We start from the raw sequence: 25,028 nt of genomic DNA, 5'->3' as shown, positions 1-25,028 counted from the left end.
TGTTAAGCAGATTGAGAAAAAGAAACTGTTTTATAAATTTTGATGGTTAAATAAAATAAGTGACATAAATAAATAAAAAAATAATAAAATAATATTTTTTAATTAAAAAATAGAAATAAATAAATAAAAAATAATGACGATGAAAAATTGTAGATTTTGCAACTAATTTTATTTTATTTTAATATTTTTATCATGTAAAAAATTCCATAGGACAAAAAAATATTTACATCCGTGTAATTAACAAACTATTTTTGTTCACAACATCGGATTTAGATTTATCCTCTTTTCGGATAGAAAACTTTTTTTCACATCTGAATTCAAAAAGCCGTTCTATTGACACTTTTTTTTAAATTCTATAAAAAGAGAAATTTTATCAAAAATAGATAAAACAAAAGATCAAAATCAATCAAACATTGAATCTAGAGAGTTTAAAAATTTATACAAATGGATTTCAATTTTTAATTCAATTAAATTTGTGATATTTTTATGGTCACCAATTTTTTTCAATTCTTTCTTTACACTCTTAGAATTAATTTTTCTTTAATAAATAAATTGATAACTAAAATCTCTATTAAAAAATAATAGTACCATTAGTGAACTTTTATCTATTAATAAATAGATATTTTTTTTTCTTTTTTATCTATTAATAAATCAATAGATTTTAACAGATTCAGAAGCAAAAAGTCAGTAATTGATTTAAATAATACAAGTTCAAATTTTAACTCATTCAAAATTAAGAGAGGAGTAAAATTTAGATTTTTGAATAAAGTATAAAAGTAAATTTTACTATTTAAAATATTTTTATAATTTAATTAATTAAATACTATTAATTAAATTTTAATTTAATTTAATTTAAAATTTATTATTAGACAATTTGAGACAAAAAAACGTTGCTTCGCAACAAATTATTTTTTTGCCTCAATTTGATATTCTTAGAAAAACTGTGATAATTAATTAATTAACTAAATATCAATTAAAAAATTAATCTCTTTACTGTTGAAAAATTAATAAAATTTACTCATGTACGTTCACGTAACTTTTACTTTCATTCAAAACATTTTCATTTCCACTAAAAAAATTTTCACTTTCAATTTCACAAAAAAAAAAACATTTCACTTTCAATAACAAAATTTTCTGTGAAATTGTAAGTGAAATTGTTTTTATTGAAAGTGAAAGTTAAAATATTTTTGAGTTAAAGTGAAAATATTTTGCCTTAAATTCAAAGTGAAAAAATTTTTTGAGTGCAAATGAAAATATTTTTTGTGAAATTGAAAGTTAAAATATTTTGGGTGAAATTGAAAATGAAAATTTGTTGGCAAAATTGAAATTAAGAATTTTTTAAAAGTGAAAATTCTTTGAGTGAAATTCAAGGTGGAAATTTTTTTAATAGAAAGTGAAAGTATTTTGAGTGAAATTGAAAGTGAAAATTTTTTAATTGACAGTAAAAGTAAAAATTTTTTTAGTGGAAGTGAAAATATTTTTGGTGAAATTGAAAATGTTTTGATTGAAAGTGAGAATTTTTGAGTGGAGGTGAAAATTTTGTGGGTTGAAGTGAAAATTTGTTGCGTTAAAGTGAAAATTTTTTAAGTGAAAGTGAAAATTTCTTTGATAAAATTGAAAGTGAAATTTTTTTGAGTGAAAGTGAAAGTTACGTGAACGCATCCCAGAGTAAAAACTAATATTTATTTAAATTAATATTTGGTCGGTTTAAATAAATTTTTGCGCTCAAAGCAAAAATTCAATCATTTTAAGTATGTTTTTGCGCTTGAAGCAAGAATTCAATCGTTTTAAGTAAATTTTTGATTGAACCAAACAAATATTCGTATAGAAAAAAATGTCTAACAAAAACAAATATTTGTGTAGCAAAAATAAATATTTGTGTAGCAAAAATAAATATTTGTACAGCAAAAAAAATATTCGTATAGAAAAAAAAAGAATAGCAAAACATTTATTTGGTAGCTCCATCAAAAGTTTCTTTGTTTAAAAAAAATGTTCTCCGCATGATAGATTTACTTTGCAAAACGTATAAAGTTACTTTATTACTTTTTTCCTCTGTGTAACTGATAGTTTTCAAATCTAAAAATTATTGCATCAGACAACAAATAATTGAACTATATCGAACTATTTGATTGATCAAAGGGGAGAATGAGAATTTATAGAAAATCCTTTTTCACAAATTAATTGAACACACAAGTTATAAAGAAAAATGGAAATGATAAAGGAAACTACCAAAAAAAAAAAAAAAAAAAAGAAAAGAAAAGAGAGAAATTAAAAAAAAAGAAATAAAATGTAATCAAATTGAAAAACAACTTTAAAGCCTGTGTTATCACATTGTTTTATTGGCAGGATCATAGGGAACGTATTCCTGTATTGACAACGAAAGCGTTATCAAAGGAGCCTGCAGGGAATCAACACGCTCACTCTACGAACTTTACACTATCGGCTCTCATCGTCCAGTTGTAACAGTTCGCTAAGCTTCGTCTCGAATTTGCAATATTCATCGTCTACATTGGAATTTCCACGACAATAGAACAGTGACAGTGCTGTTTAGCACTTCACGAAGGCTACTCTCCTTCTCTCTCTCTCTAACGCTTCTGCAGCATTTCAAAGGATTATTAGGTACCTACTGCGACCTCTTGATAACAGAACGGGAAATTTATTCACAACAAGCCTCGTTACTATCCACTTTGATAAATAACATCAATTTTACTGCGATATTGTATGAGTTAAAAATATTCAATTCTCTTAGATTTTTATTTCAACGAAACTCGAGAAAAATTAATTTCACTCCAATGATTACTTTTCTATTGACAAATAAATATTTACTTGATTCAAATAATGAATTATTAATCAAAAAACAAAAACTAATAAATTAACTTTATTCGTACTACACGGAGAGAGAATATATATTAAATTTTGTAAAAATATTTTCAAATTGGGGAAAAAGTGCGACAAAGCGAAATTTTGATATCAAAAAATACTAAACTTTAAAAAAACTTATATGAAATTTAGTAAAGTTATATTAGAATTTAATTAATATTCTTGATATTTGATATAATTATACTAAATTTCACATAAGTTTTTTTAAAGTTTAGTATTTTTTGATATCAAAATTTCGCTTTGTCGCACTTTTTCCCCAATTTGAAAATATTTTTACAAAATTTAATATATATTCTCTCTCCGTGTAATAATTTCAGTATTTGTAGAAAATAACCATTTAACTGATTTGAATAAAAATTATTTGATTCAAGTAAATATTTATTTGGTTCAAGTAAATATTCATTCGATTCAAGTAAATATTTATTTGATTCAAAATAGAAAAAAAGTCGAAAAAGTCGTTTATTTAATTTAGTGTTGTCACAAAAATTTAATTTTGTATTTCCCTGATTTCTAAATTCAATTAAACAAAACTTGAATAATTTTCCTAAATAAATATTTAAATACTTCTTATTTCTTTTTTACACGGAAATAAAATTTAAAAAATTTCAACTTCTGAAATTTAATAATTTCCAAAAATTAAAACTATATAACCCTATTCAAAAAATTCAAATTATTTTCTACAATTTTTAACTAAACTTAATCTCTAAATCAATTATCTATATTAATTTTTAATAATTTTTCAAAAGTTCTTCGAAAATTCAATTATTTAAATAGAAAAATTCAATTTTTTTATAATAATTGAAACCGTCCATTTTTCTTTTTAGAGATAAGGTAGAATATTTTCAAAAATTTTAATAAAGAAATTCGTAAAATTAACTTTTTAAAAATATTTCTAAATAATATTTGAAAGACAATAATTTTACAATAACAATTAAGAAATATCCAAAAAATTGAAATTTGATCAAATCTTTTAAAAACTAACTTAAATTTAGTAAAATCTTTGAAAAATAATTTAAATTTGATAAAATTTCTTTTAAATAATTGAGTTTTTAAAAAATATAAAAAATGATCAAATTTTTCAAAGAATTTTAATTTTAAATGATTTCTAAAAAATTTTAAAATAGTATATTTTAAAAAATTTTGAATATGATTATTTTCTCCAAAATATTAAAAATAATTCTATGAAATTTTAATGTTACTATTTTGTGTATGTATTTAAATTTTCGGAAATATTGAAAATATTGAAAATAATTGAATTTTAAAAAATTTGAAAGAAATAATTATTCAGAGAATTACTTTTTTCAAAACTATTTTAATATTATTTTTAGTGCCTAATTTTCATTAATTTTCTTTTTTTGTTAAATTTACACTTAAAGATTATTCATTAACATTTTTAAGAATTCAATTATTTCCAAAATTTTCAATTAAAATTCTTTAAAAGTTAATTTTCAAAAATTGTTATAAAATACTTGAAAAAATGATTTATTTTCTAATAAATTTGACAAAATTACCAATTTTTCAAAATCTTTTTAATTGTATATTTCAAAAATTTAATTAGAAAAATTATGCAAAAATAAATTTTCAAAGATTTGTCTATAGTTATGCTTTTCACACTATAAAAATCCAAATAAGTTGCATTTTATACTAAAAAATATGATATTTTGTCGCAGGAAGAAAAGTCGAAAAAGTCGCATTATTTGAAAATAGTCGAAAAAAAAACAATTTTTGAAAATCAACTTTTGAAGAATTTTAATTACAAATTTCCAAAAATAATAACATTTTAGAATTATTTTTAACATTTTGGAGAAAACAATAATGTTCAAAATTTTTAATTACAATTCATCAAAAAATTCATTAGTTTTTTTAAATTATATACAAAAATTCTTTTAAGAAATACTATTATTTTCGAAAAATTACATTAATAAAATATTTTTAAAAACTAATTATTAGAATTGTTTTGTAATAATTTTTTAAGATTCAAAATTTACTTTTTGGATTTATTAAAATTTTTGAGAAATCATGGCCCTATTTGTAATTAAAATTTTTGAAAAATTTTGTTCATTTTTATTTATACCTTTCAAAAATTAAATTATTTTTTAAAGATTTTACCAAATTTTAATTGTTTGGAAATTTTTCAAAATTGAAAAACTATATTATCATTCAAAAATTATTTTTAAATATTTTTAAAAAATTAATTTACTCATTTTCCGTAACCATTAATATTTTCCTATACTGTAAAAAGAATTTTATTAGGGAAATTAAATTTAATGTCAGTAAGTTTTTAGGGAAATTGATAAATTAAAATTAATAAAAAAAAATTAGATTAACAGATAAGTAACGAACAGATAGTGAATAGATAATAAATAGATTAATAATAAAAAAAAATAATAATAAATAAATAAAATAATCACTTCATATGTGTTTAGAATATAAAAAATTAAATAAGGATAATAATTTAGAGTTTATATATAAATTTAAATTCTTAATTAATTTGAAATTCAATTTTTCAATTTAAAAATTAAAATAAGCAACAACAACTGCAGCCTTCAAAGAAAATTTTGAATTGAATAACACGCTTCTTACGTAGCAATTTAAAATGACTCTAATTATTACACAAACTTCCTACAGTAATTGTCATCGCAGTTTTTTATTCAATTGGTACTAAAGAATTTTTTTTTCTTTTCTTATCTTCAAAAGTTTAAACATTTTTCTGTTGTGAATTAAAAAAATTAATATTTACTGTACTTTTTTATTATTATTAATAATTTATTTATTTATTTAATTAATAGTATATTATTATCAATATTTTTATGATTATTAATATTATTATGATTATTATTATTGTTATTATTATAATGAACAACTATTTATTAATTTAATTTTTTTTACTGAAATATTTAGCATTAACTATTTAAAATTTTTTTTATATTTCCCTAAAGCTTTTAACATTTAAATGAACGAAATTTTTTTTCTTACAAAAAACAAATTTAAAAACAATTCAGTTTGAACAATTTTAAATAATTCTTATACTGAACCGAAAAAAATATAAATTAAACATTAAATTTAATTAAGAATTAATTTATTTTCCAATAAAATGAAATCTGAAGTAATTAAAAATAAACAACTGTTAGAAAAATTTCAATTGTTTTAATTACTTTAACAGCAATGAGTAAAAATTAAATAATTTTAATATTAAAGATTAATTTTAAAAATAAAAAAAAATTTTTGAATAATAATAATTAGTAAAAATTTTCTTTTTTGAAACTAATTAAGCTTCAGACTGAGAAAAAAAAATCATTAAAATCTTTCTAATCTAAACCTCAATAAACAGGTCGAACGATCGCCAAGAAAAAGTCGACTCTCAGTGAAAGTAAAATCGTATTCTGATCCTCTCTGTACCACGTGCACGTATACCGATTTCATTCTAAACCAAACTGCAAGAGAATTAATAATTTACTTAACAATTTCTAAAAAGAAAATCCTAACAAGATACTAAAAAAACTAGTAGTAAAAAGCTAATACTAAAAAAACTAATACGAAAAAAACAAATACTAAAAAGACAAATACTAAAAAAAATAATACCAAAAAACTAATACTAAAAAAACTAATACTAAAAAACTAACACTAAAAAAAACTAATACCAAAAAAACGATTATAATTATGAATTACACGAAATAACAAAATTTTCCAATAAACTCCAAAATTGAAATAATCCCACAACAAAACAAATTATTTCAAAAGAATTTTTTCTTTATTATTTAAAGAATAGTTATTGTTTCTTAAAAAAAAGTCTCGTATTTAATTTTTATTGACCACTAACACTGTCACAAAATTGATGAGAACGGGAAGTTTCTAAATTTATAATTATTCACGCACATAATTAACAGTATGAGAAAAGAATACGCTCATAATTCTTGGAAAATACATTTAAAAAAATACAAAAACACACATCTTAACGTGACACAAAAGGTTAAATAACTTATCACTTTGTAATTATCTAAAACACAGTAACAATTATTTTCATATAGAGAAACTGCATGGAAAAATTACGCGATTACTTCTCTCAAGTAATATAGTCATATTCAAGCCTCTGCTATTTTCAAACTAAATGCAAAGAGGAGAAAGGATTTTGCCGCAGAAATCTAATACACTGTATACTCTAAGAAGTCGCTTGACATCTGAGAATATCGACATTATATATATATATATATATATATATATATATATATATATATATATTTTTTTTTTTGTACATAATTTTCCTCTACTACGAAAAATATTAAATTTCTTATCGCTAAAATTATTCACTATACAAAGATAAATTTTGAAATTCTTTTTCCTTTTTTTAAATTATAACAAGTTTAATGCACGTTGCGTAAATTTTGATAAATCGCAAAGCGAAGAATTAATAAAAAAAAGTCGAAATTTGACTAAGAAAAAGTCGAAAGAAAAAAAGAAAAAACAAGAAAAAAATAAAATTATAATAAATTCTAATTTAATGAAAACAGTGTCGAAAATATTTTCTACTTAATTAAAATTTTCAATTTAAAATTCTTATTATTGTCTTAATTATATAGGAATAAGGAAAGAGAGCAAATTTGTTTTGATTCTTATCGCAACTTTTTTTTTTCTTTGAACTTGAACTTCCTCTCTTGTGAAATTAAAACCGAATAAACGTAATATTCCTTTATTTTTCCGAGAATAATATTTTTGTAAATAATATTTAATTTACCAAAGTTTATTGATTTTTAATAATTAAATTTAATTCAAATGTTTAATTCAGTAATTAATTTGAAATATTTTATATAATAAATATTTAATATATTAAATTAAATTTTCTTGTATCACAAATATTTTCCGTGATAAATATTGTAATTATAATATTTGAATTTAGGAATTAAAATGTTATTGAAAGATTTAAAATTACAATTTAATTTACAAACTTCGTTACTAAGTAAACCGAGCCGTAAATTAAATTTATATTTACAAAAATTGGCAACTGTAAATCGAAGAGTAAATTAAATTTATTTACATAAAATTATAATCAAAAAGCGAATTAATTTCAACAGTTCTAAAATATAGTGGACTGAAAAAAATTAGTTGATTCAAATAATTAATTACTTCTCCACTACCAAATTAATATTTACCTAACATTTATTTACTTAATAATTTTTATTTATACCTAATAATTTTTTCAAAATCAAATAAATTTTATTCGAACCAAAAATTTCACTGTAAAGCAAATATCATTATTAACAAATATATTTTACTTATAAATAAAAATTATTTGTTAATACAAGTAATCGTTCAAGTCAAAAAAAATTTTTTTTGTCATAGAATTTACATAATTAATATAAATTTATAATTTATCCTCTAAATAATAAGAAATATGTAATTTGAAAAACTATTAATTTACCATCAGAATTAGAATCAAAAATCAGAATTAGAATCAAAAATTGGAATTAGAACCAAAAATCAATATTCGAATCAAGAATCGAAATAATACAAACAGAACTATAATAATAAATTTATACACAATTAATAGAACGATTTGAATATTTTTTTTTTTTGGTCAATGATAAATTTGGAAACTATAGTCAACAAATCAGTTGTTAACTTGACAAACAAGTTATGTATTAGTCAATTATCTAGAATTAATGATTAAGCATTCAATTGTGTCAACGTCATCAACACGAAGACAGAGTATTGTGTGGTAAACCTGACGAAGCAATTAATTATGTTTCTCAAAACAAATATCACTGGTAACCGACTACCTGCTGGGATTGTATATCAGAAGCCAAGCAATTACTATGAGATATAGCGAGAGATTCGGTATCAGGGAAATATAATTTGTCCAATTTATAGGACAAAGCTCTATAGCAGACCGTGCGTGTAATTATATATTGCAATTTTTATTCGAATGCCTATCAAAATTCGTAGATGAATTATAATTAATAATGAATAATTAACAATTAATAATTAATAATTGACAATTAATAATGGACAATTACTAATTGACAATTACTAATTGACAATTAATAATTGACAATTAATAATGAATTATTAATAATTAATAATTGACAATTAATAATGAATTATTAATAATTAATAATTGACAATTAATAATAAATTATTAATAATTAATAATTGACAATTAATAATGAATTATTAATAATTAATAATTGACAATTAATAATGAATTATTAATCATTAATAATTGACAATTAATAATGAATTATTAATAATTAATAATAAATAATTAATAATTAATAATGAATAATTAACAATTAATAATTTACAATTAATAATTAATAAATAATAATTCTAACAATGATATAAATAACAAAGTATATAATTATCTATCAGTCTCGATGAGTTACTTTCGAAAAAAAGTATTTTTACTCGAACAATATAACGAAGACTACAATATAACGACTCAAATTATTAAAATCTACTCGCAAAAGAATTTTAATTCAACATAATTATTTCCACTCTTTTCATTCATAAGATTTCCACAGATAATTCGAAGTCAATACATTTTTTTCTTGATAATAAAAAAATTTTCTTTTAATCTTCTTATTCTTAACATTTTTTATCCATTTTTATTCCAACATCGTTATCTATTCCTAGATAATTAATTCCTGCTATTCAAATTGTTTCCAATATTTTTATCTATTCCTCGATAATTATAATTCCTGAAATTTCAATTAATTGACTCCAAACATTTTTTTTTATCTATTCCAGAATAAAATTAATTCCTGCGAAGTTTAAATTAATTCCATAATTTTTATCTAATGCTGCGAATAATAAAATCCTAAAATTTCAAATTGATTTTCGGAAATATTTAAATAAATTCGCACTGCTCGTTGAGAATTCGTTTACGTGAAGACACCAATTCCTCGTAAATTTAGAGATGACAAAATTAACCTTGCTCCAGATTTGAACTCGAAATGCCTCTCTGAACAAAATAAATTATTTGTTAAATTGCTAATGTATTTTTTGCAAAACTATACTAATAGAAAGCGAAATTTAACTGCGAGAAAGAATTTCTTCTTTTTTTCGAAAGAAAGCATGAAAGCGAGAGCAAAAGAAATGCAGAAGAGCTAAAAAAAGCTAAAAGCTAAAAAAGCTTAAGAAAGCCTAAAAGAGACAAAAGTTTTCAAAAAACGATCAAAGAAAGCAAAGAGCATACAAAATAGAAAAGAAAAACATTCGCAAAAAAGTTGACAATTTAGAAACAATGGAAGCAAAAAGAGCCAAAATAATTTGAAAAAAATAGAAAAAGCCACTGAATATAAATTCGAGAAAAAAGCACCAATAATAACGAGCTATATATCAACAAAAAATATCGAAAAATCTCAATTGAAAACGAATACCACAAAACTGTTATTACCGTAAAAAAGTTTGTGTATATTTCTAAATTGTATTATAATTTTAATATACGTGTCCGATTTCAATATAGTGCATTTAGTAGCACGTGTTCGAATTTAATAAAGCGTTTTTCAATTTATTTGCATGTATTTTCTCAGTTTTAATAAAAAATAAATCGGAAAAAATAGCGAATAAAGCATCATTGTAAAATTTCCTAACCTCACTTTTGCACGTGCGTTGAAACTTGACTATTTTCGTCACAAATTTCAAAGTCAACATGTTAATATAAAGCATAATAAGCACAAATAGCAATAAATAAAAGAAAAAAAAGTACATATTTAGCAATCAGTAGTAAAAAATAAGTAAAAAAGTATCAATGAAACAAAGAATATTGACTTACAGGATTTACCAAGTAGATCACGTCAGCAGGGCCAGCGTTACTTGAACGAATTAAAAAGTAAACTTCCTCCTCTTGATAAAAAGACACATTTTGCAAGATCACTGTAGACCAATTCACTGAAATTAATAAATTAATATTTCTTTTAAAAGTAAACAAAACACTTTTTGAAGCACATGGCGACCGGCATGGCCGGCTAACACTATCACAATGGAAGCATGTCACGAACACCAACACATTTTCATACTAAAAGATATATTTACAATTACATGCATATATATCAACGTAGTTTGGTAATAAATAACTGAAAATTAACATTAAGAATGATTAACAATAACTAAACCAATAAATAATTCCAATAATTAACGAATTTAAGTGAAAAAATCGTTAGTTCAAGGTGTGTCCGCACAATAAAATGTCGTTAAATAAAGCTCGATTTTCATGGCATTTGAGTTTGTCATGTGATTCGTCCTCGACGAAACTAGCGCTCTCATTGGCTGAATTCAAATTTGCGCGCGGACGACAGACCAATGAGCACAAGTAATGTTCGTAAATGCGCCTTAAGGTTTTACAGTACTCTCATTGGCCTGTTGAGTCCCCGCGCAAATTTGAATCTAGCCAATGAGAATGCTAGTTTAGATTTGTGTAAAATTAATGAAAAACACAAAAACTACAAAAAAATGACATTTTTCGGGGCGACATCTACCCGTATTGAGCGGACAAACCCGGAACTAACACTTTTTTCACTTAAATAATTAATTAAAGTAATTATTTATTAATTTTATTGTTGTAAATCAATCAGAAAGTTAAATTTAAGTTATCTATTAATAAATTACATTAATTATCCATACTATTCTGTATTGTCTCTCTCGTTCATCTTTTTATAGGTTATGAAACATGTTTGACAGCTCCACGTGCAGGGACGTGCAGTCTATTTTTTTTCTAAACAATTAAGTTTTCTTCTACTTTTAGTTCTAGTAAAATGAAATAAAAACAAATATTTACCGAATAAATAGTGTAATATACATTGTACGACAAAATTAATTGTATTAAAATAATAATTAAAAAAACTCCGAACATAAGGAGGGGAAAAATTTTACGACTAACGATTTGTTAGATATTTTCGATTAATATTAAATAAAAATTTGCTTAGTATGAGTTTTAAGCAAACAAAACAGTCTGTCGATGAGGGAGACGTGATAATTTTATATTTCGGACCGACGAATATGCATTCAATTGAAGTGAAACGACAAATAAAGAATAAAAAAGGTGAACTTGTCGACAACACATTTCAAACAACTTACGGAGCTCTGAAAGTAATTGATCTTGTAGGAAAGGAATATGGTTCAAAAGTACAATTAACGAAGGGATTTGGATATGTATTGCAACCAACTCCTGAATTATGGACATTGACTCTTCCTCATCGGACACAAATTATTTACACAGCTGATATAAGTTTAATTATTCATCTACTTGATTTGAGTCCAGGAAGTGTTGTCATTGAATCAGGTAAATTCACTGAATTCAAGTTTGTTGTTTTTTAAAATATAAATTAATGCCTAAATGCCAATATATTTTATTATTGATTAATAAAATATTATCAAAAAATTAATTTCGTTTTTCCCTGATTTCCAGATAAAATTTTACGACTTTTTCTCTAAAACTGAAGAATATTCTGCTTTTTTTGAATATTGCATTTTTGCTTCCAGGAACGGGAAGTGGATCTCTTTCTCACGCTTTAATTCGCACCATACGACCTAGTGGTCATTTGTATACCTTCGATTTTCACGAGAATCGAGTAAACGTAGCAAAAGACGAATTTCAAGTTCATGGACTTGATGAATTTGTAACTGTTGGACTGAGAGATGTTTGTTCCGAAGGCTTTGGCGATGATTTGAAAAACAAAGCTGATGCGATTTTTCTAGATTTACCTCATCCTTGGAAAACGATTGACTTTGCCGTCGACGCTTTAAAAGAATCTGGTAATTAAACCTACAACTTAAACAACTAATCTGTTAATTTCAGTTCTAAAATTCCAGCAATAAATATTAATTTTATTAAAATTTAGAATTTACCTAAATTGTATTTTAAATATGAATTTATAAATGTAAGTTAACCAAAAAATTATTCTTTCAGGTGGAAAACTCTGTTCGTTTTCTCCATGCATCGAACAAGTTCAAAGGACGTGTGAAAAATTAGCTGCCACTGGATTCGAAGATATAAAAACCTACGAAAATTTACAAACGGAATTGCAAGTTCATTACAAAAGTATTCCAATTTTAGACTTGGAAAGTTTAAAAGTGCGTTACTTTTATCTTCTGAATTTATTCTTAATTTGCGTAAAATTAATTGTAATAAATTCCAATCGAATATTATCTCACTGACAATTTATTCTAAATAAATTTTTAGATTATTTATTAGAATTTATATATTATAAATTATTATAATATAATAACTATTATAATTTGGAAAAATTAAATTTTAGGAAGAAGAAATAAACGGCGAACCAACAAAGAAAAAAGGAAAATTCAAAATTAAGCAAGATGAAAATAAAATACTAACAGTCTCAGAACCAAAAACACTGCCAGGTCATACAGGATATATAACAATTGCAACACTACCTCCAGAATTTGCAAGATCTGTTATTCTCGAAAGCTGACAAAGTTATTTTCAAACTTTACAATAACAATAACAATGATAATTTAGTAAATAAACTTGATATAATTTGTCCACGATTCTACAAACGATAATCTATTTTATAAGCTTTTTTTTATACAATCACTTTTGGAGAAAAAATAGATTCTTGAATAAATATATCAATTTCGAGTAATCGTGTCTCATTTACAAATAATCTCATTCCGAAAAGAAAAATAATTTTTTTAGCATAAAGCTTGTATTTAGTAATGAAAATATAAAAATATATTTGAACGTTAATTTTTAGAAAACTAAAAAAATTGATTTCTAAAATGATATAAAAGAATGTAACTGAGTATTTTTTCAGAAAATTTGCTTAAATTGAAAATTTTAAGTATAATGTTTTAAATTATAAAAATCGTACCAGATCTTTTGTCTTTTCTTCATTCCGCTTTATTTGGACTCCAAGTGAGATAATCCGCTTTTGTTGCCGCTTGATATTCTTTCACTAAATACTCGACCACTTCTCTTGAATTATCAAGTTCATTTAGATTTTCCTCGAACATTTTCTCCTTGCGAAATTGCTCCAAGAAAGCTTCTCTTTTACGCAATTTGTCATATTGCTGCAGTGCTCGGTCGAAAAGCTTGCAAGAAGAATACAAAATTTTAGTCAACGCATTTATAAAAATTACAAATTCAAAATATTAATTTACAAATATTTGAAAGTATTAATTTCTAAATATTTCTAAATATTAATTTATAATTATTTATATACATTAATTTATAATTATTTAGTGTATTAAAATATGAAAATACCGATGAGATATTGGTGTGATTGGCTAACATCAAACCAGAGACGCGATGAGTACTCTGAATATAAGGAGATTTTCTGGACAGAGCTACTTGGATGCTGGCTGGACCCCAGGGAATAAATTGTGCGAGTTTTCGCTCTCGAATTCTTTGCAATGATTTGTGAACTTGTGTGGGATCAACTTCGCCCTGTTAATGATTTTTCTAACATTAGTAGGTAATAATCAGCAAATGTGACGCGCTCCGAAAAATAAGGCAAAAATAACAAAGTTCCATAGAAGCAAAAAATTATAATATTTATAAAGAAATTTTTTTTCGATTTTTGGAAAGTCCTTATTACATCTTAAATAATCAATGAAATTTTAGTTTTAAATTAAACATAAAGTTTCAGTTATAAAAAAAATAACAATCATAAACTGAAAATAGTTTGCTTCTAAGGTATCTTTCTTTGGAGCGTGTCACAAATAATGTTTTACATGTGTCACTAATTTTTTTTTTTAAGAAAAATTATAATCATTACCTGGATAATATTTAAAATTGATATATAACAATGTGCAGCATTTCTATCTAAAGCTGTTGAGACCATCATATTTTTCGGTTGCAGTAATCGTCGCATAACATCTAATACTGAAGTTTTTCGAACGCTTGCTCCCTGTAATTGTTTTTATTCATCAAATAATTGAAAATTTCAAAAAGTGAACTTAAGAAGTAAATTTAAAAAAATGAACAATAAGTAAATTTAAAAAAATAATTGTAATATTATATAAACTAATAAATACAGTAAAGAATTAATAAATCGTACTTCTTGATCTGTAGTAAGTGGAGTGTAACCTGTCATCAGGAAATGTAATCTCGGCGTCGGAATTAAAGGCGCTATCAAGCCCACCAGGTCATTGTTCATATACGAAGGATATCTAACAAAACAAAAGAAAAAAATTATTTTTACACTTATTAATTTGACTAAGTAACTTTTAACTAACTTACAAAATTGACAATTACCAATCCAATTGCAACTTGGATATTAATAATTAAAAATTTTACAAATTTCTGTTTAAAAAAAAACATTACCTGAGAGTAGTGGTGCTGACAGACATAATTGTCGAAACCAATTTATTAATTTGCGAGAAACTTGGATTTTGTATGTGCAATCTGTCCGAGGCAATTCTATTTAGAGCCGTATTGTCCAAAACAACAACGCAATCGGCACATTGCGTTAATCGCTTCAACGTGAGCAGAGAATTGTACGGCTGAACAACGACATCACTTATTTCGTCCTGATTGGGAAAAACGCTGTAAGTTTCAATTAATTTTTTTGGAAATCTATCGGCCAAACTCTCCAGCATAAATGAACCCATTCCCGAACCAGTTCCACCGGCTATCGAGTGACAGAGAACAAAACCCTAAAAAAAGGGGGTAAATTTAAAAAAAATGTATTTTATTCTCTATTAATTTTCTTTTTTTTTCTTCGAAACTACATTTTCGAAGGAGAAAGCAAAAAAGAATTACCTCCAAACTATCACTTCCATCTGCTTCTCGATCCAAAATATCGAAAATCTCCTCCTGAAGTTTCTCCCCTTGATGATAACCTGACGCCCAATTATTTCCTGCACCACCTCCATGTTTTGATAAATAGATATTTTCCGGATTATAAAGCTGTAGGGACAAGAAAAAAGAGTTGGAATAAAAAATAAGAAAATAGAAATAGAGAAAAAAAGGAAAGTAAATTAATCTTTATTTTCTTCTTCTATATTAATAATCGTTGTATTCCGGTAATCTGTTCGCAGTTTGAAATTAATCACTGTTTGCTTTTTTGTCTCCTAACTTTCGAAATAATTTTCCTTTTTAAATGTTTTCAATTTTGAAATTAATGTACTGGAAATCACTGACTTCTTGCAAAGTATTTATCAAAAAATTTGAAAATAATTGAACTCATTTCAAGAATTTTATCAACATTTTTTTCAATAATTGAATTCTTTCGAGAAAATTTAATTAAAATTGTATTAAAAATAATTTAATTCTTTGCAAGATTTTTATTGAAATTCTTTAGAATAATTGAATTGTTTTGAAGAATTTATTTCAATATTCTTGAAAATAATGGATTTTTTAAAAATAATTTTTACTGAAAATTTTCAAAGTAATTGAATTTTATGAAGAATTTTTCTTAAGTTTTTCAAATAATCGTGTTTATTATAAATTGCAATTAATAATTTTTCTATTAAATTATATTAAAATTATTAATAGAAAATTAAATTCTTTTAAACAATTTTATTAGCGTTTTTGTAAACAATTACATTTCTTTTAAGAATTTCATTTAATTTCATAAAAATAATGTAATTTTTTAAAATAATGTTAATTGAAAATATTAAAAATAATTTAAATTTACATAGAATTTTATTAAAAACTTTTGAGAACAATTGAATTGTTTAGAAAAATTTTATTACTATTTTTAAAAATAATGGATCCTATTAGAGAAGTTTTATTAAAATTATCTTGAAGATAATTGAATTTTTTCTTAAAAATTTAATTAAAAGTGTATTGAAAATAATTAAATTTCTAAAAAGAATTTTATTATTTACAAAAATAATTAAATTCTTGGCAAGAATTTTACAATTTATAAAAATAATTTAATTGTTTCGAAGAATTTTTTATTAGAACTGTTGAAAATAATTGAATTCTTCCGAAACATTTTATTATTTATAAAAATAATTGAATGCCTCTGAAGAATTTGATTATTTATGAAAATATTTTAATTCTTGGGGAGGATTTTACAATTCATAAAAATAATTGAATTTTTTTGAAAAATTTTATCTGAATTTTTGAAAATAAATGAATTTTTTGAAGGAATTTTATTACAAATTTTGAAAATAATGATTTTTTTAAGAGAATTTAATTTAAAATTGTCGAAAATAATTGAATTTATATTAAAATTTTTGAACATAATCGAATTTAATTAATATTTCAAAAAATTCTCGTAATCTTTCGAGTAATTATTTTAAAATTGTATAAATTGAAAATAATTGAACTACTCAGAAGAATTTTATTATTTACAAAAATAATTGAATTTTTGCGGAGGATTTTACAATTCATAAAAATAATTGAATTGTTTCAAAGAATTTTATCTGAATTTTTGAAAATAATTGAGTTTTTTTAAGGAATTTTATTAGAAATTTTGAAAATAACGATTTTTTTAAAAGAATTTCATCAAAATTGTCGAAAATAATTGAATTTATATTAAAATTCTTGCAAATAATCAAATTTAATTAATAATTTAAAAAATAATTGTATTCTTTCCAGAAATTTTATTAAAATTGTATTGAAAATAATTGAATTGCTCTAAAGAATTTTATTATTTATGAAAGTAATGAAATTCTTGCGACAAATTTTATTAAAATTTTTTGAATAATTAGAAACAAGAATAATTAAGTATTTAATAAGTGAATTCTTTAAATTTTAAATCTGTAATCATTCAAAAATTGATGTTTATTCTTGAAAATACAAAGTTTTTTAATTTAAAAAATAATAATAAATGGAATACCGCTTTTTGCGCGTATCATTTTCAATAGTGATTAATAAAAGGAGAAAATTACCTTCGAGTACGGAGAATTCATAATTGTGTGAATAACCCTTGGTTCCAAATCCAAGAGAACAGCACGTGGAATGTAATGTTCATCGTCAGACTGATAGAAAAAGACGTCTTTCCTATCAGTTCCTTCTGTCGCATAATCTTCCAAAATTCCCTCCGGACTAATGCCATGCTCGGCACAAAGTCTCTTCCAAAATTCGAACCCAACTGAAACAAAATTTCGTTGACAATAATTTACAAACAGTACAATTTTACCAATTTTACAATTCTCAATTTTTGTCGAAATAAAATATCTCACTCTGATTTCCGCATTGTCCGAGTTGCAGTGTTATCATTTCACAAGGCATTTTGACGTTTCTAATTAAACAACACTTTCTCAGTAAATATTTCTTTTACAATGGCACTACCTTTCAATATGACACATTAAATGCTTATAAAATAACAATTTCCTTAAAGTCTTTAAATGTTTTAAACTATTCAACATTTAGTGATAACAATTCTAACATTTTTAACGGTTAACCTCAAAATTGACAAACTTTTCTTCCTTTAGTTTTTTTTTTTTAACTTTTCCTTTTTCCACCTCTTTAATATTCAATCCCACCTTTTGTCAAATATATTAGGCAAAATCTAGTTAATTTATAAATCAGTATTTACACTCCGGAATTCATTGATTTAATTGAAAACAATTAACTTTGTAAACATAAATAAAAGAAAAGAAGCTCTTTGTTTTTTTCTTTTTTTTCTTGACGTATCTGTCGATACTTTGCCGGGTGGTGTTCCCTTTCTTATCGGCCTAATTATAGAGGTCGCGAATAATTTTTTTCAAATGTCACGTCCAAATGCAACTTGTTGGATTTAATTTGAACTTTGTTTTTTTTCGGGATAAAATAAATAAAATTTAAAAATGAATAGCCAATTCGGTGAAATTGTACAGCCAACATCGCGAGCTTTTTGGCTCGATGAAGACGACGAAGAATTACAGGACTCTGAACAAGAACCGTAAGTTGTATGAAACTAACCTCACTTTTGGATTAATAAACAAAATTTTAATTTTATATTCAGGTGTAAAACTAACATACAGAATAATAATTTATATGGAATTTTAATTTACTAAACAGATTTTAATTAATTATGGTTTTTAGCTTATTTTCATTGGAATGGTTAGAGAAGGAACCATCGAGTATTGAAAAGTTGATCATCGTCGAGGGTGACATGGTAATCGGTAAAAATTTAAATATTACTTTTGTCAAATCAAAATTGTTAATTATTACGAGAAAATTCACAAGATAATTATAATTTCCCTGTATTTTTTCTCAATTATAAATTAAATAGAAGACGAATATTTATATATTAATTTCGTAATTAAAATGTTTGTTTATTTTTAGGTTTTACGAAAGAAACGTTACTTCAGGATGCCAAGAAAATTTGCAACATAAAACACGAATCGCAAAAGAAGTCTTCAATTATTTACGAAGTTGAAAATTCCCTCTACATTTGTCTCGTTAGCACCGAACTCGATTTAACGGAAGCGGGAGAATTTATCGAAACGGTAAATATTTCGCAAAATTAATTTCCTTTCTAATTTTATGAATTTTAATAATTTCTAAAAATTACAATTATAACCCTTCCTGAATTTAATTATTTTCTACAATTTTCAACTAAACTTCATCTCTGAATCAATTAAGTTTTTCAATTTTGAAAAATTTCCAAACAATTAAAATTTAGTAAAATCTTTTAAAAATAATTGAATTTTTGAAAAGTACAAATAAAAATGATAAATTTTTTCAAGAATTTTAATTATAAACCGGACCATGATTTCTCAAAAATTTTAATAAGTCCAAAAAGTAAATTTTTAATCTTAAATTATTACAAAACAATTCTAATAATTAGTTTTAAAAAATATTTTATTAATATAATTTTTCGAAAATAATTCTATTTCTTAAAAGAATTTTTGTATAATTTAAAAAAACTAATGAATTTTTTGGTGAATTTTATGTAATTAAAAAGTTTGAAAATTATTGTTTTCTCAAAAATGTTAAAAATAATTATAAAATGTTATTATTTTTGGAAATATGTAATTGAAAATATTAAAAATATTGAATTTTAACAAATTAAAAGCTTATTTTCATTTTTAAATTTACCTTTAAAGATTTTTCATTATAATTTTTGATAATTCAATTATTTTCAAAATTTGCAATTAAAATTCTTCAAAAGTTGATTTTTAAAAATTGTAACGAAATACTTGAAATAAATTAATTATTTTCAATTTTCAATTACATTATAAAACTAAATAATTAAATAAAAAATTTTTTAAAAATTAAATTAATAAAATAAAATTAAATTATAAAATTAAAATGTAATGCAAATTTTTTACATTTAGATTCAACGTATTTTAACGAAGGCAAAGAAAATAATTGCACTCACCAATTGTCACGTGTCGCAATTGAAAAGCAATGAAGAATGCAGTGATCCGTCATTTTTGAAGTCGTTGTCGACGAAGGAGGCGAGAAATTCGTTGAAGATCAATGCGCCAAATTTAAGTCAGCCGAATATCATATCTGGAGTAGCTGCCGGAGGTAAAAAGAAATCTCTTTCCATTTCAGGGTTGCCATGCTTTCGCCCATTTCAAATTCCCTGATTTTCCAGGTTAAAAAACGGAATTTTATTTCCAGGTTTTCAAAACTACATTTGTTGCCAACAAAATTTTATTTTGTTTTTCCCTTGAATTCCAGACAAAATTCTTACTTCTCCTTGACTCTAAATAATATTTTCATTCAGTTTAAAAATTACTACTCAGAAAAATATCTTCTTTTTTAAATAAAAATATTTAATTATCAAAGATCCCTGACTTTTCCAGATTGAGTGGCAACCCTGCGATTTCTATCAACATCAGTGGGAGTTAATTTTTCTTTTTAATTTTCAGCACTCTCCTTTGCGGAAATAAAAGCCACGTACGGTATTCTCTTTGTCCTTTACACTGACAATTTTGTCCTCGATTCAAAAAGTGCCCATCCACTCGTCGAATTATTTTCCGAATTAATGAATCGTAATCTTCCTGAATTCTCATCTGTTCGTAGTGGCATTTTTAATAAAGGTAATCTTTACATGTAAAAATGTAAATTATATTTTACGATATCGTCTTCTTTAATCTCCCCAACTTCTCTAACTTCTAGTTCTTCTTTATCTGAAATTTCAAAACAATGTCCAATTTTTAGAAAAAAATTCGAAAAATCCTTTTTCTTCTATTTTTTATTAAAAAAAGCACTTACATGACAACTCATGAATCTCAACGTATATTTTTTGTTTTCTTTCTTTTTTTTTTGTTTTGTGTGTGGGGGGACAAAAGTAGTAAAAATAATTTGAAAAAATATTTTATCCTACTACGATTGTGAAGGATAATATGAACGTTGATTACTCGATGGACCAGTTGGCGTGCCACCCGAGAAGAATGATGAATTCGATGGATAACCATAAGGCGGAAATGGTTGTTGTGTGGGCGTCGAGACAGTTGGTATTTGTCTAACTGAACTTGGTGTACCTAAATTATGCGTCGTAGGTACAATGTGATTTAATGTATTGACATTCGGCGGTGGTACCGATATATTTGTCGGTGGATAAACAGGTGGATAATTCGTCGTGCTTGCAAAATTCGTTGGGTACGATGGAAAATGTACGGCAACTTCAATTGGTTTTGAATTCTCAATTACTTCCGTTGTATTGCAGCCATTTGTTGGCACTGAATTTGTTTCCGTTTTCGATGGTTTCACTGTAATACCAGCTGAAAAATAATATTTCTCATTTACTTTCTTTCTTTTTTTTAACTTCGATTTTTATATTCTCGTCAAAAATGTCAATATAGTCAATATATTCTAGTAAAAAAATTGTGGCATTTTTTGAAATTAAAATTTTATTCTTACCATTTGGCGTGCTCGATGCTGATTCTATCGAGGGTGGGGCAATTAGTCTTTCGCGAACAGTTTCAGTTGAAGCAATCAATGGAGGTGAATCCGGAGGTTTTGCATTATTTGCATGAGAATACAAATCGAGGACTTGATGACAAATATCTGAGAAAAATAAAAATAAAAGAATAACTTAAGAGTCGTATTCTTAATTTTAAGAGATACTTTTTATTAAAAAAAAAGAAGAAGGTAACCTTCCAAAAGATCCATTGTGACATCCTCGACGAACATGTCCCACCATCTTAAGTGTTTTGGTTGTCTGCCATTCCAATCGACGACTTCAAATTTACTCAATTTTCCCGCTAAATACATTAGAGCGACTGCTATAATTTCTGGTTCCCACTGAAGACACAGTGTCGTGCACAGACTAAAAGAAAAAGAAACTTCAAATCAATTTTTGGGTAAAAAATAAAAAAAGAATAGAAAAAGTCTAATTTTCTACAATATTAAACTCAATCAGACCGAATTTCAGTTTACAATTGCCTTTACTCTTTGTTACTAAGGCTAGAATTTTTTTATTCTTCTTTAAATACCGAAGAAACAGGGCTCGAACGAGTGAAAGTACTTAAAAATTCAATTATCTAAAATTTTAACAAACATTAATTTTTAAATCAATTTTTATTAAGAATTCTACTAGAATTCAATAATTTAAATACAAAAAAACAATTTATTGAATAATTGAATGTTTCTTTAAATTGAATTCTCATTAAGAATATTATCAATAAATTTTTAAATAAATGAATTCTTTTGACAAATTTTAATAAAATTATTAAGAATAGTTACATTTTTTGAGGATTTCGAATAAAATTTTATTAAAAATAATTGAATTTTTTCCTAAAAATTTAATTAAAATTGTATTGAAAAGAAATAAATTTCTCATAAGAATTTTATTATTTACAAAAATAATTGAATTATTGCCAAGAATTTTACAATATATAAAAATAATTTAATTGTCTCGAAGAATTTTTTATCAGAACTGTTGAAAATAATTGAATTTTGATTAAAATTCTTGAAAATAATTAAATTTTGAATAAAATTATTGAAAATAATTGAATTTAAAAAATATTTTTAAAAATTATTGTTGAGAATTTTTTTTAATTTTTGGAACATAATTGATTTTCTGTGAAGAATTTTATTACTTTTGAAAATAATTGAATTTATGCAATCATTTGTAACTTCTCTAAAATTCTTCAAATTATATCGTACAATTTACGAACTTTTTGTGCTATTTCAATCAAATTACGGACTTTACGGACCTTTTTTTAAAAGAAAAACTGACTTTTACAGAGACTTAAAGCAAATTTACGGACTTAGTTCGAGCTCTGATTAGAAAAGATCGGAGAATCAGAAATAAAAACTCACCTATCATTAACAAAAGTCCACGCCATTTGTACCATTTTTTGTAATTTATTCTTGTCACCTGAAATCAGAATATTGTAAAATCGTGCCTTGGGAATAATCCAAAAGTTAGTAAATAAATTTGACAATTACCTTTTAAAGATTTCGCGTATTTTAAAAGGTAGCTATAAGGATGTTCCACTTGGAGATCAAATTTAATTGTTTGCAAAAGAATTCTTTCCAGTGTCATTACTTCTTCCTGTAAATCGACTCACTTCCTTAATATTTGAAATTTTATTTACATATTCAAATTTATTTATTTATTTATTCATTTACGGGCATTGAGCATTTAGCGAAAAAAATATATCATTACTTTTAAAAACATTAATTTTTACTGATTTAAAAACAATAAAAATACACAATAAAAAAAATAATTAAGAAATTAAATACAATTAAGAAATTTTACCTTTGGATCTTCTCCAAACGTTACGAATTTTTGATCAGACAAAATGCCTTTTGCAGTTTTGATAATGTCTTTACATTTTTTCGGCGTCTCCTCGACTTTTCCAGCTAGGAACAAACAACTGCACGCTGTGACCTAAAATTAATTTCCAAAATTCTCATCAAATTAATAAAATCTTTTCTCTTGTAAAGGAAGCAAAAAATTCGAAAAAAATGTTTCAAAACACTTACGAAACGTGGAAAAGTTTTAAATGAATGAAACATGTAGAAACGATGAAAATAAACAACTCCCGTAGCCATTGTATTATAACCCAAATCCATTTTTGTGCCAGTATCAATAATAAATCGGGCACCTTCTTTTCGATATCGTGATTCTGTCTCATAATCAATGCCATCTTGAACCGAAGGTGTATTTTTTAAATTCTTCTTTTCATAATACCAGCATGGCATGTTTCTTTATTTCTAAAAATTAAAAATACAAACATTAAACGAAAAATAATTTCAACATTTCCAATAGAATAAAAATTTTGTAAATTTGTCAATTCTTTCTATAAATCAAATTATCAAAAAATTTCCCTTTTTTGTTTGAAAAGAAACATTTCTTAGTCAATTTACAACAATTGATATTTAACACCTGGAATTATTATTTATATTATTTAAAAAAAAACAACTTGGAAATTGAAAATAAAGCCATGAATTCTAACCTCAAAATGTGGAAAATTCTGGACAGTATCGATTGATATTTGTCTATTACTTGAATTATTTGTGATGATAAATAACTTTAGTTGAACACACACCTTTCTATTATTGTTCACAATTGAAACATTGACTAATTTTTAAATCACAGCTAGTAAATTCACTACTTTTTTAACACTTAATTGTCCTTTGTTGATATTCAAGAATTAAAGATTACCACGGTCGTTATATCTGACATGTATAGTTGAGGAAACATTTTCTTGACAGTCAATCGATCGTGTCGCTTATTAAATACAAAATGAATTTATTTACACGTCTATTAATCAATATGGAAAAAGGATAGAAAATAAAGAATATTTTTCGTTTTGTTCCCTCTCGAAATATAAAACTACTGTTTTATTTGTTCTGAATTTGAAAAAAAGTGACAACAAACGACTCTAATGACTGAAATAAAATTGACCATTTTCTTTCAGGTTGATTTGAAAACTTGTATTCGAAAGTTTGTCACTACTGACGAAGGCGGAAAGTGTTTTCAAATTCGCCGTAGCGCTACGATCGAAAAGTTCGATTTTCTTTTTTGTTTATAAAAAATGAAAATTAAAAACAAATTAATTATTATTATTAATTAACTGTATAATTATACTTTATAATAATCGTAAAAATCGTAAGAAAAGTTATTTGCTATAATTTATTTTTAATTGAATTTTATTTTTATTTTCCTAATTACAGAATAAAAAATTTGAAAATTATTAAATTCATTTGAAGAATTTTATCAACATTTTTTTAATAATTAAATTCTTTCGAGAAAATGTAATTAAAATTGTATTGAAAATAAGTTAATTCTTGTCAAGATTTTTATTAAAATTCTTTAAAAATCCTAATTGAATTGTTTTTAAGA

At 24.1% G+C, this 25,028-nt stretch overlaps 6 protein-coding genes across 11 annotated transcripts in view; 2 read left to right on the top strand and 4 right to left on the bottom strand.

The window, feature by feature from the left end:
* LOC122507861 (venom dipeptidyl peptidase 4) overlaps positions 1-11,069 on the bottom strand; it is a 607,787-nt gene extending 596,718 nt beyond the window's left edge. For 2 of the 4 annotated variants that reach the window (XM_043620807.1, XM_043620809.1), the window contains exon 1: positions 10,652-11,069. The gene's annotated coding sequence lies outside the window, so the exon portion shown is untranslated. Of the gene's footprint in view, positions 1-6,549; positions 6,622-6,829; positions 7,027-10,651 lie in introns of those variants that run through there. The other 2 variants (XM_043620806.1, XM_043620805.1) reach the window with 2 other exon arrangements.
* A 279-nt stretch (positions 11,070-11,348) lies between these two features.
* LOC122507874 (tRNA (adenine(58)-N(1))-methyltransferase catalytic subunit TRMT61A) lies at positions 11,349-13,474 on the top strand. 2 transcript variants are annotated; one of them, XM_043620836.1, is made up of 5 exons: positions 11,349-11,412; positions 11,536-12,157; positions 12,358-12,630; positions 12,785-12,948; positions 13,134-13,474. In XM_043620836.1, exons 2-5 carry the CDS (start codon positions 11,803-11,805, stop codon positions 13,305-13,307), a joined length of 966 nt encoding a protein of 321 aa, XP_043476771.1. In that variant the 5' UTR covers positions 11,349-11,412; positions 11,536-11,802; the 3' UTR covers positions 13,308-13,474. The 2 variants fall into 2 exon arrangements, with proteins under 2 accessions (XP_043476771.1, XP_043476770.1); XM_043620835.1 differs by having other exon boundaries at positions 11,370-12,157.
* LOC122507870 (tubulin gamma-1 chain) lies at positions 13,350-18,369 on the bottom strand. Its single transcript, XM_043620829.1, has 8 exons — positions 17,974-18,369; positions 17,680-17,882; positions 15,599-15,745; positions 15,161-15,492; positions 14,895-15,006; positions 14,613-14,744; positions 14,099-14,281; positions 13,350-13,926 (listed from the first exon to the last, which is right to left on the bottom strand). The coding sequence occupies exons 1-8, from the start codon at positions 18,020-18,022 to the stop codon at positions 13,726-13,728; spliced, it is 1,359 nt and encodes a 452-aa protein (XP_043476764.1). The 5' UTR covers positions 18,023-18,369; the 3' UTR covers positions 13,350-13,725.
* Positions 18,370-18,451: 82 nt separating this feature from the next.
* Positions 18,452-20,808, top strand: LOC122507878. The gene is made up of 5 exons (XM_043620845.1): positions 18,452-18,674; positions 18,818-18,897; positions 19,061-19,224; positions 20,056-20,251; positions 20,599-20,808. Exons 1-5 carry the CDS (start codon positions 18,580-18,582, stop codon positions 20,784-20,786), a joined length of 723 nt encoding a protein of 240 aa, XP_043476780.1. The 5' UTR covers positions 18,452-18,579; the 3' UTR covers positions 20,787-20,808.
* A 35-nt stretch (positions 20,809-20,843) lies between these two features.
* Positions 20,844-23,884, bottom strand: LOC122507871 (cyclin-K-like). 2 transcript variants are annotated; one of them, XR_006302176.1, is made up of 8 exons: positions 23,666-23,884; positions 23,439-23,570; positions 23,126-23,231; positions 22,997-23,054; positions 21,829-22,001; positions 21,593-21,739; positions 20,945-21,453; positions 20,844-20,859 (listed from the first exon to the last, which is right to left on the bottom strand). XR_006302176.1 is itself a non-coding variant. In XM_043620830.1 (7 exons), the coding sequence occupies exons 1-7, from the start codon at positions 23,882-23,884 to the stop codon at positions 21,056-21,058; spliced, it is 1,233 nt and encodes a 410-aa protein (XP_043476765.1). In that variant the 3' UTR covers positions 20,907-21,055. The 2 variants fall into 2 exon arrangements, 1 of the variants encoding a protein (XP_043476765.1); XM_043620830.1 differs by lacking the exon at positions 20,844-20,859 and having other exon boundaries at positions 20,907-21,453.
* The window catches only part of LOC122507872 (cyclin-K-like), a 104,241-nt gene continuing 103,074 nt past the window's right edge, over positions 23,862-25,028 (bottom strand). The window contains exon 21 of the mRNA XM_043620833.1: positions 23,862-23,896. Within this exon, the coding sequence (XP_043476768.1) occupies positions 23,865-23,896 (32 nt within the window). The 3' untranslated portion in view covers positions 23,862-23,864. The remainder of the gene's footprint in view (positions 23,897-25,028) is intronic.

Source organism: Leptopilina heterotoma, unplaced genomic scaffold, assembly GCF_015476425.1.
Source record: "Leptopilina heterotoma isolate Lh14 unplaced genomic scaffold, ASM1547642v1 Lhet_52, whole genome shotgun sequence".
NCBI lineage: Eukaryota > Metazoa > Arthropoda > Insecta > Hymenoptera > Figitidae > Leptopilina > Leptopilina heterotoma.
This window is presented reverse-complemented; position numbering and strand designations above follow the sequence as displayed.

What these genes read in the sequence shown, in the direction of transcription:
- LOC122507878 (XM_043620845.1), top strand. Translation starts at nt 18,580, where the DNA reads ATGAATAGCCAATTCGGTGAAATTGTACAGCCAACATCGCGAGCTTTT. An exon ending in CGAGGGTGACATGGTAATCG is followed by an intron (nt 18,898 to 19,060) that starts GTAAAAATTTAA and finishes GTTTATTTTTAG; the next exon opens with GTTTTACGAAAGAAACGTTA. An exon ending in ATCTGGAGTAGCTGCCGGAG is followed by an intron (nt 20,252 to 20,598) that starts GTAAAAAGAAAT and finishes TTTAATTTTCAG; the next exon opens with CACTCTCCTTTGCGGAAATA.
- LOC122507871 (XM_043620830.1), bottom strand. Translation starts at nt 23,884, where the DNA reads ATGCCATGCTGGTATTATGAAAAGAAGAATTTAAAAAATACACCTTCG. An exon ending in TTAAAACTTTTCCACGTTTC is followed by an intron (nt 23,571 to 23,665) that starts GTAAGTGTTTTG and finishes AATTAATTTTAG; the next exon opens with GTCACAGCGTGCAGTTGTTT. An exon ending in AGCATCGAGCACGCCAAATG is followed by an intron (nt 21,454 to 21,592) that starts GTAAGAATAAAA and finishes ATTATTTTTCAG; the next exon opens with CTGGTATTACAGTGAAACCA.
- LOC122507874 (XM_043620836.1), top strand. Translation starts at nt 11,803, where the DNA reads ATGAGTTTTAAGCAAACAAAACAGTCTGTCGATGAGGGAGACGTGATA. An exon ending in AAGTGTTGTCATTGAATCAG is followed by an intron (nt 12,158 to 12,357) that starts GTAAATTCACTG and finishes TTTTGCTTCCAG; the next exon opens with GAACGGGAAGTGGATCTCTT. An exon ending in CGACGCTTTAAAAGAATCTG is followed by an intron (nt 12,631 to 12,784) that starts GTAATTAAACCT and finishes TTATTCTTTCAG; the next exon opens with GTGGAAAACTCTGTTCGTTT.
- LOC122507870 (XM_043620829.1), bottom strand. Translation starts at nt 18,022, where the DNA reads ATGCCTTGTGAAATGATAACACTGCAACTCGGACAATGCGGAAATCAG. An exon ending in GTCAGCACCACTACTCTCAG is followed by an intron (nt 15,007 to 15,160) that starts GTAATGTTTTTT and finishes TTGTTTTGTTAG; the next exon opens with ATATCCTTCGTATATGAACA. An exon ending in CACTTACTACAGATCAAGAA is followed by an intron (nt 14,745 to 14,894) that starts GTACGATTTATT and finishes AAACAATTACAG; the next exon opens with GGAGCAAGCGTTCGAAAAAC.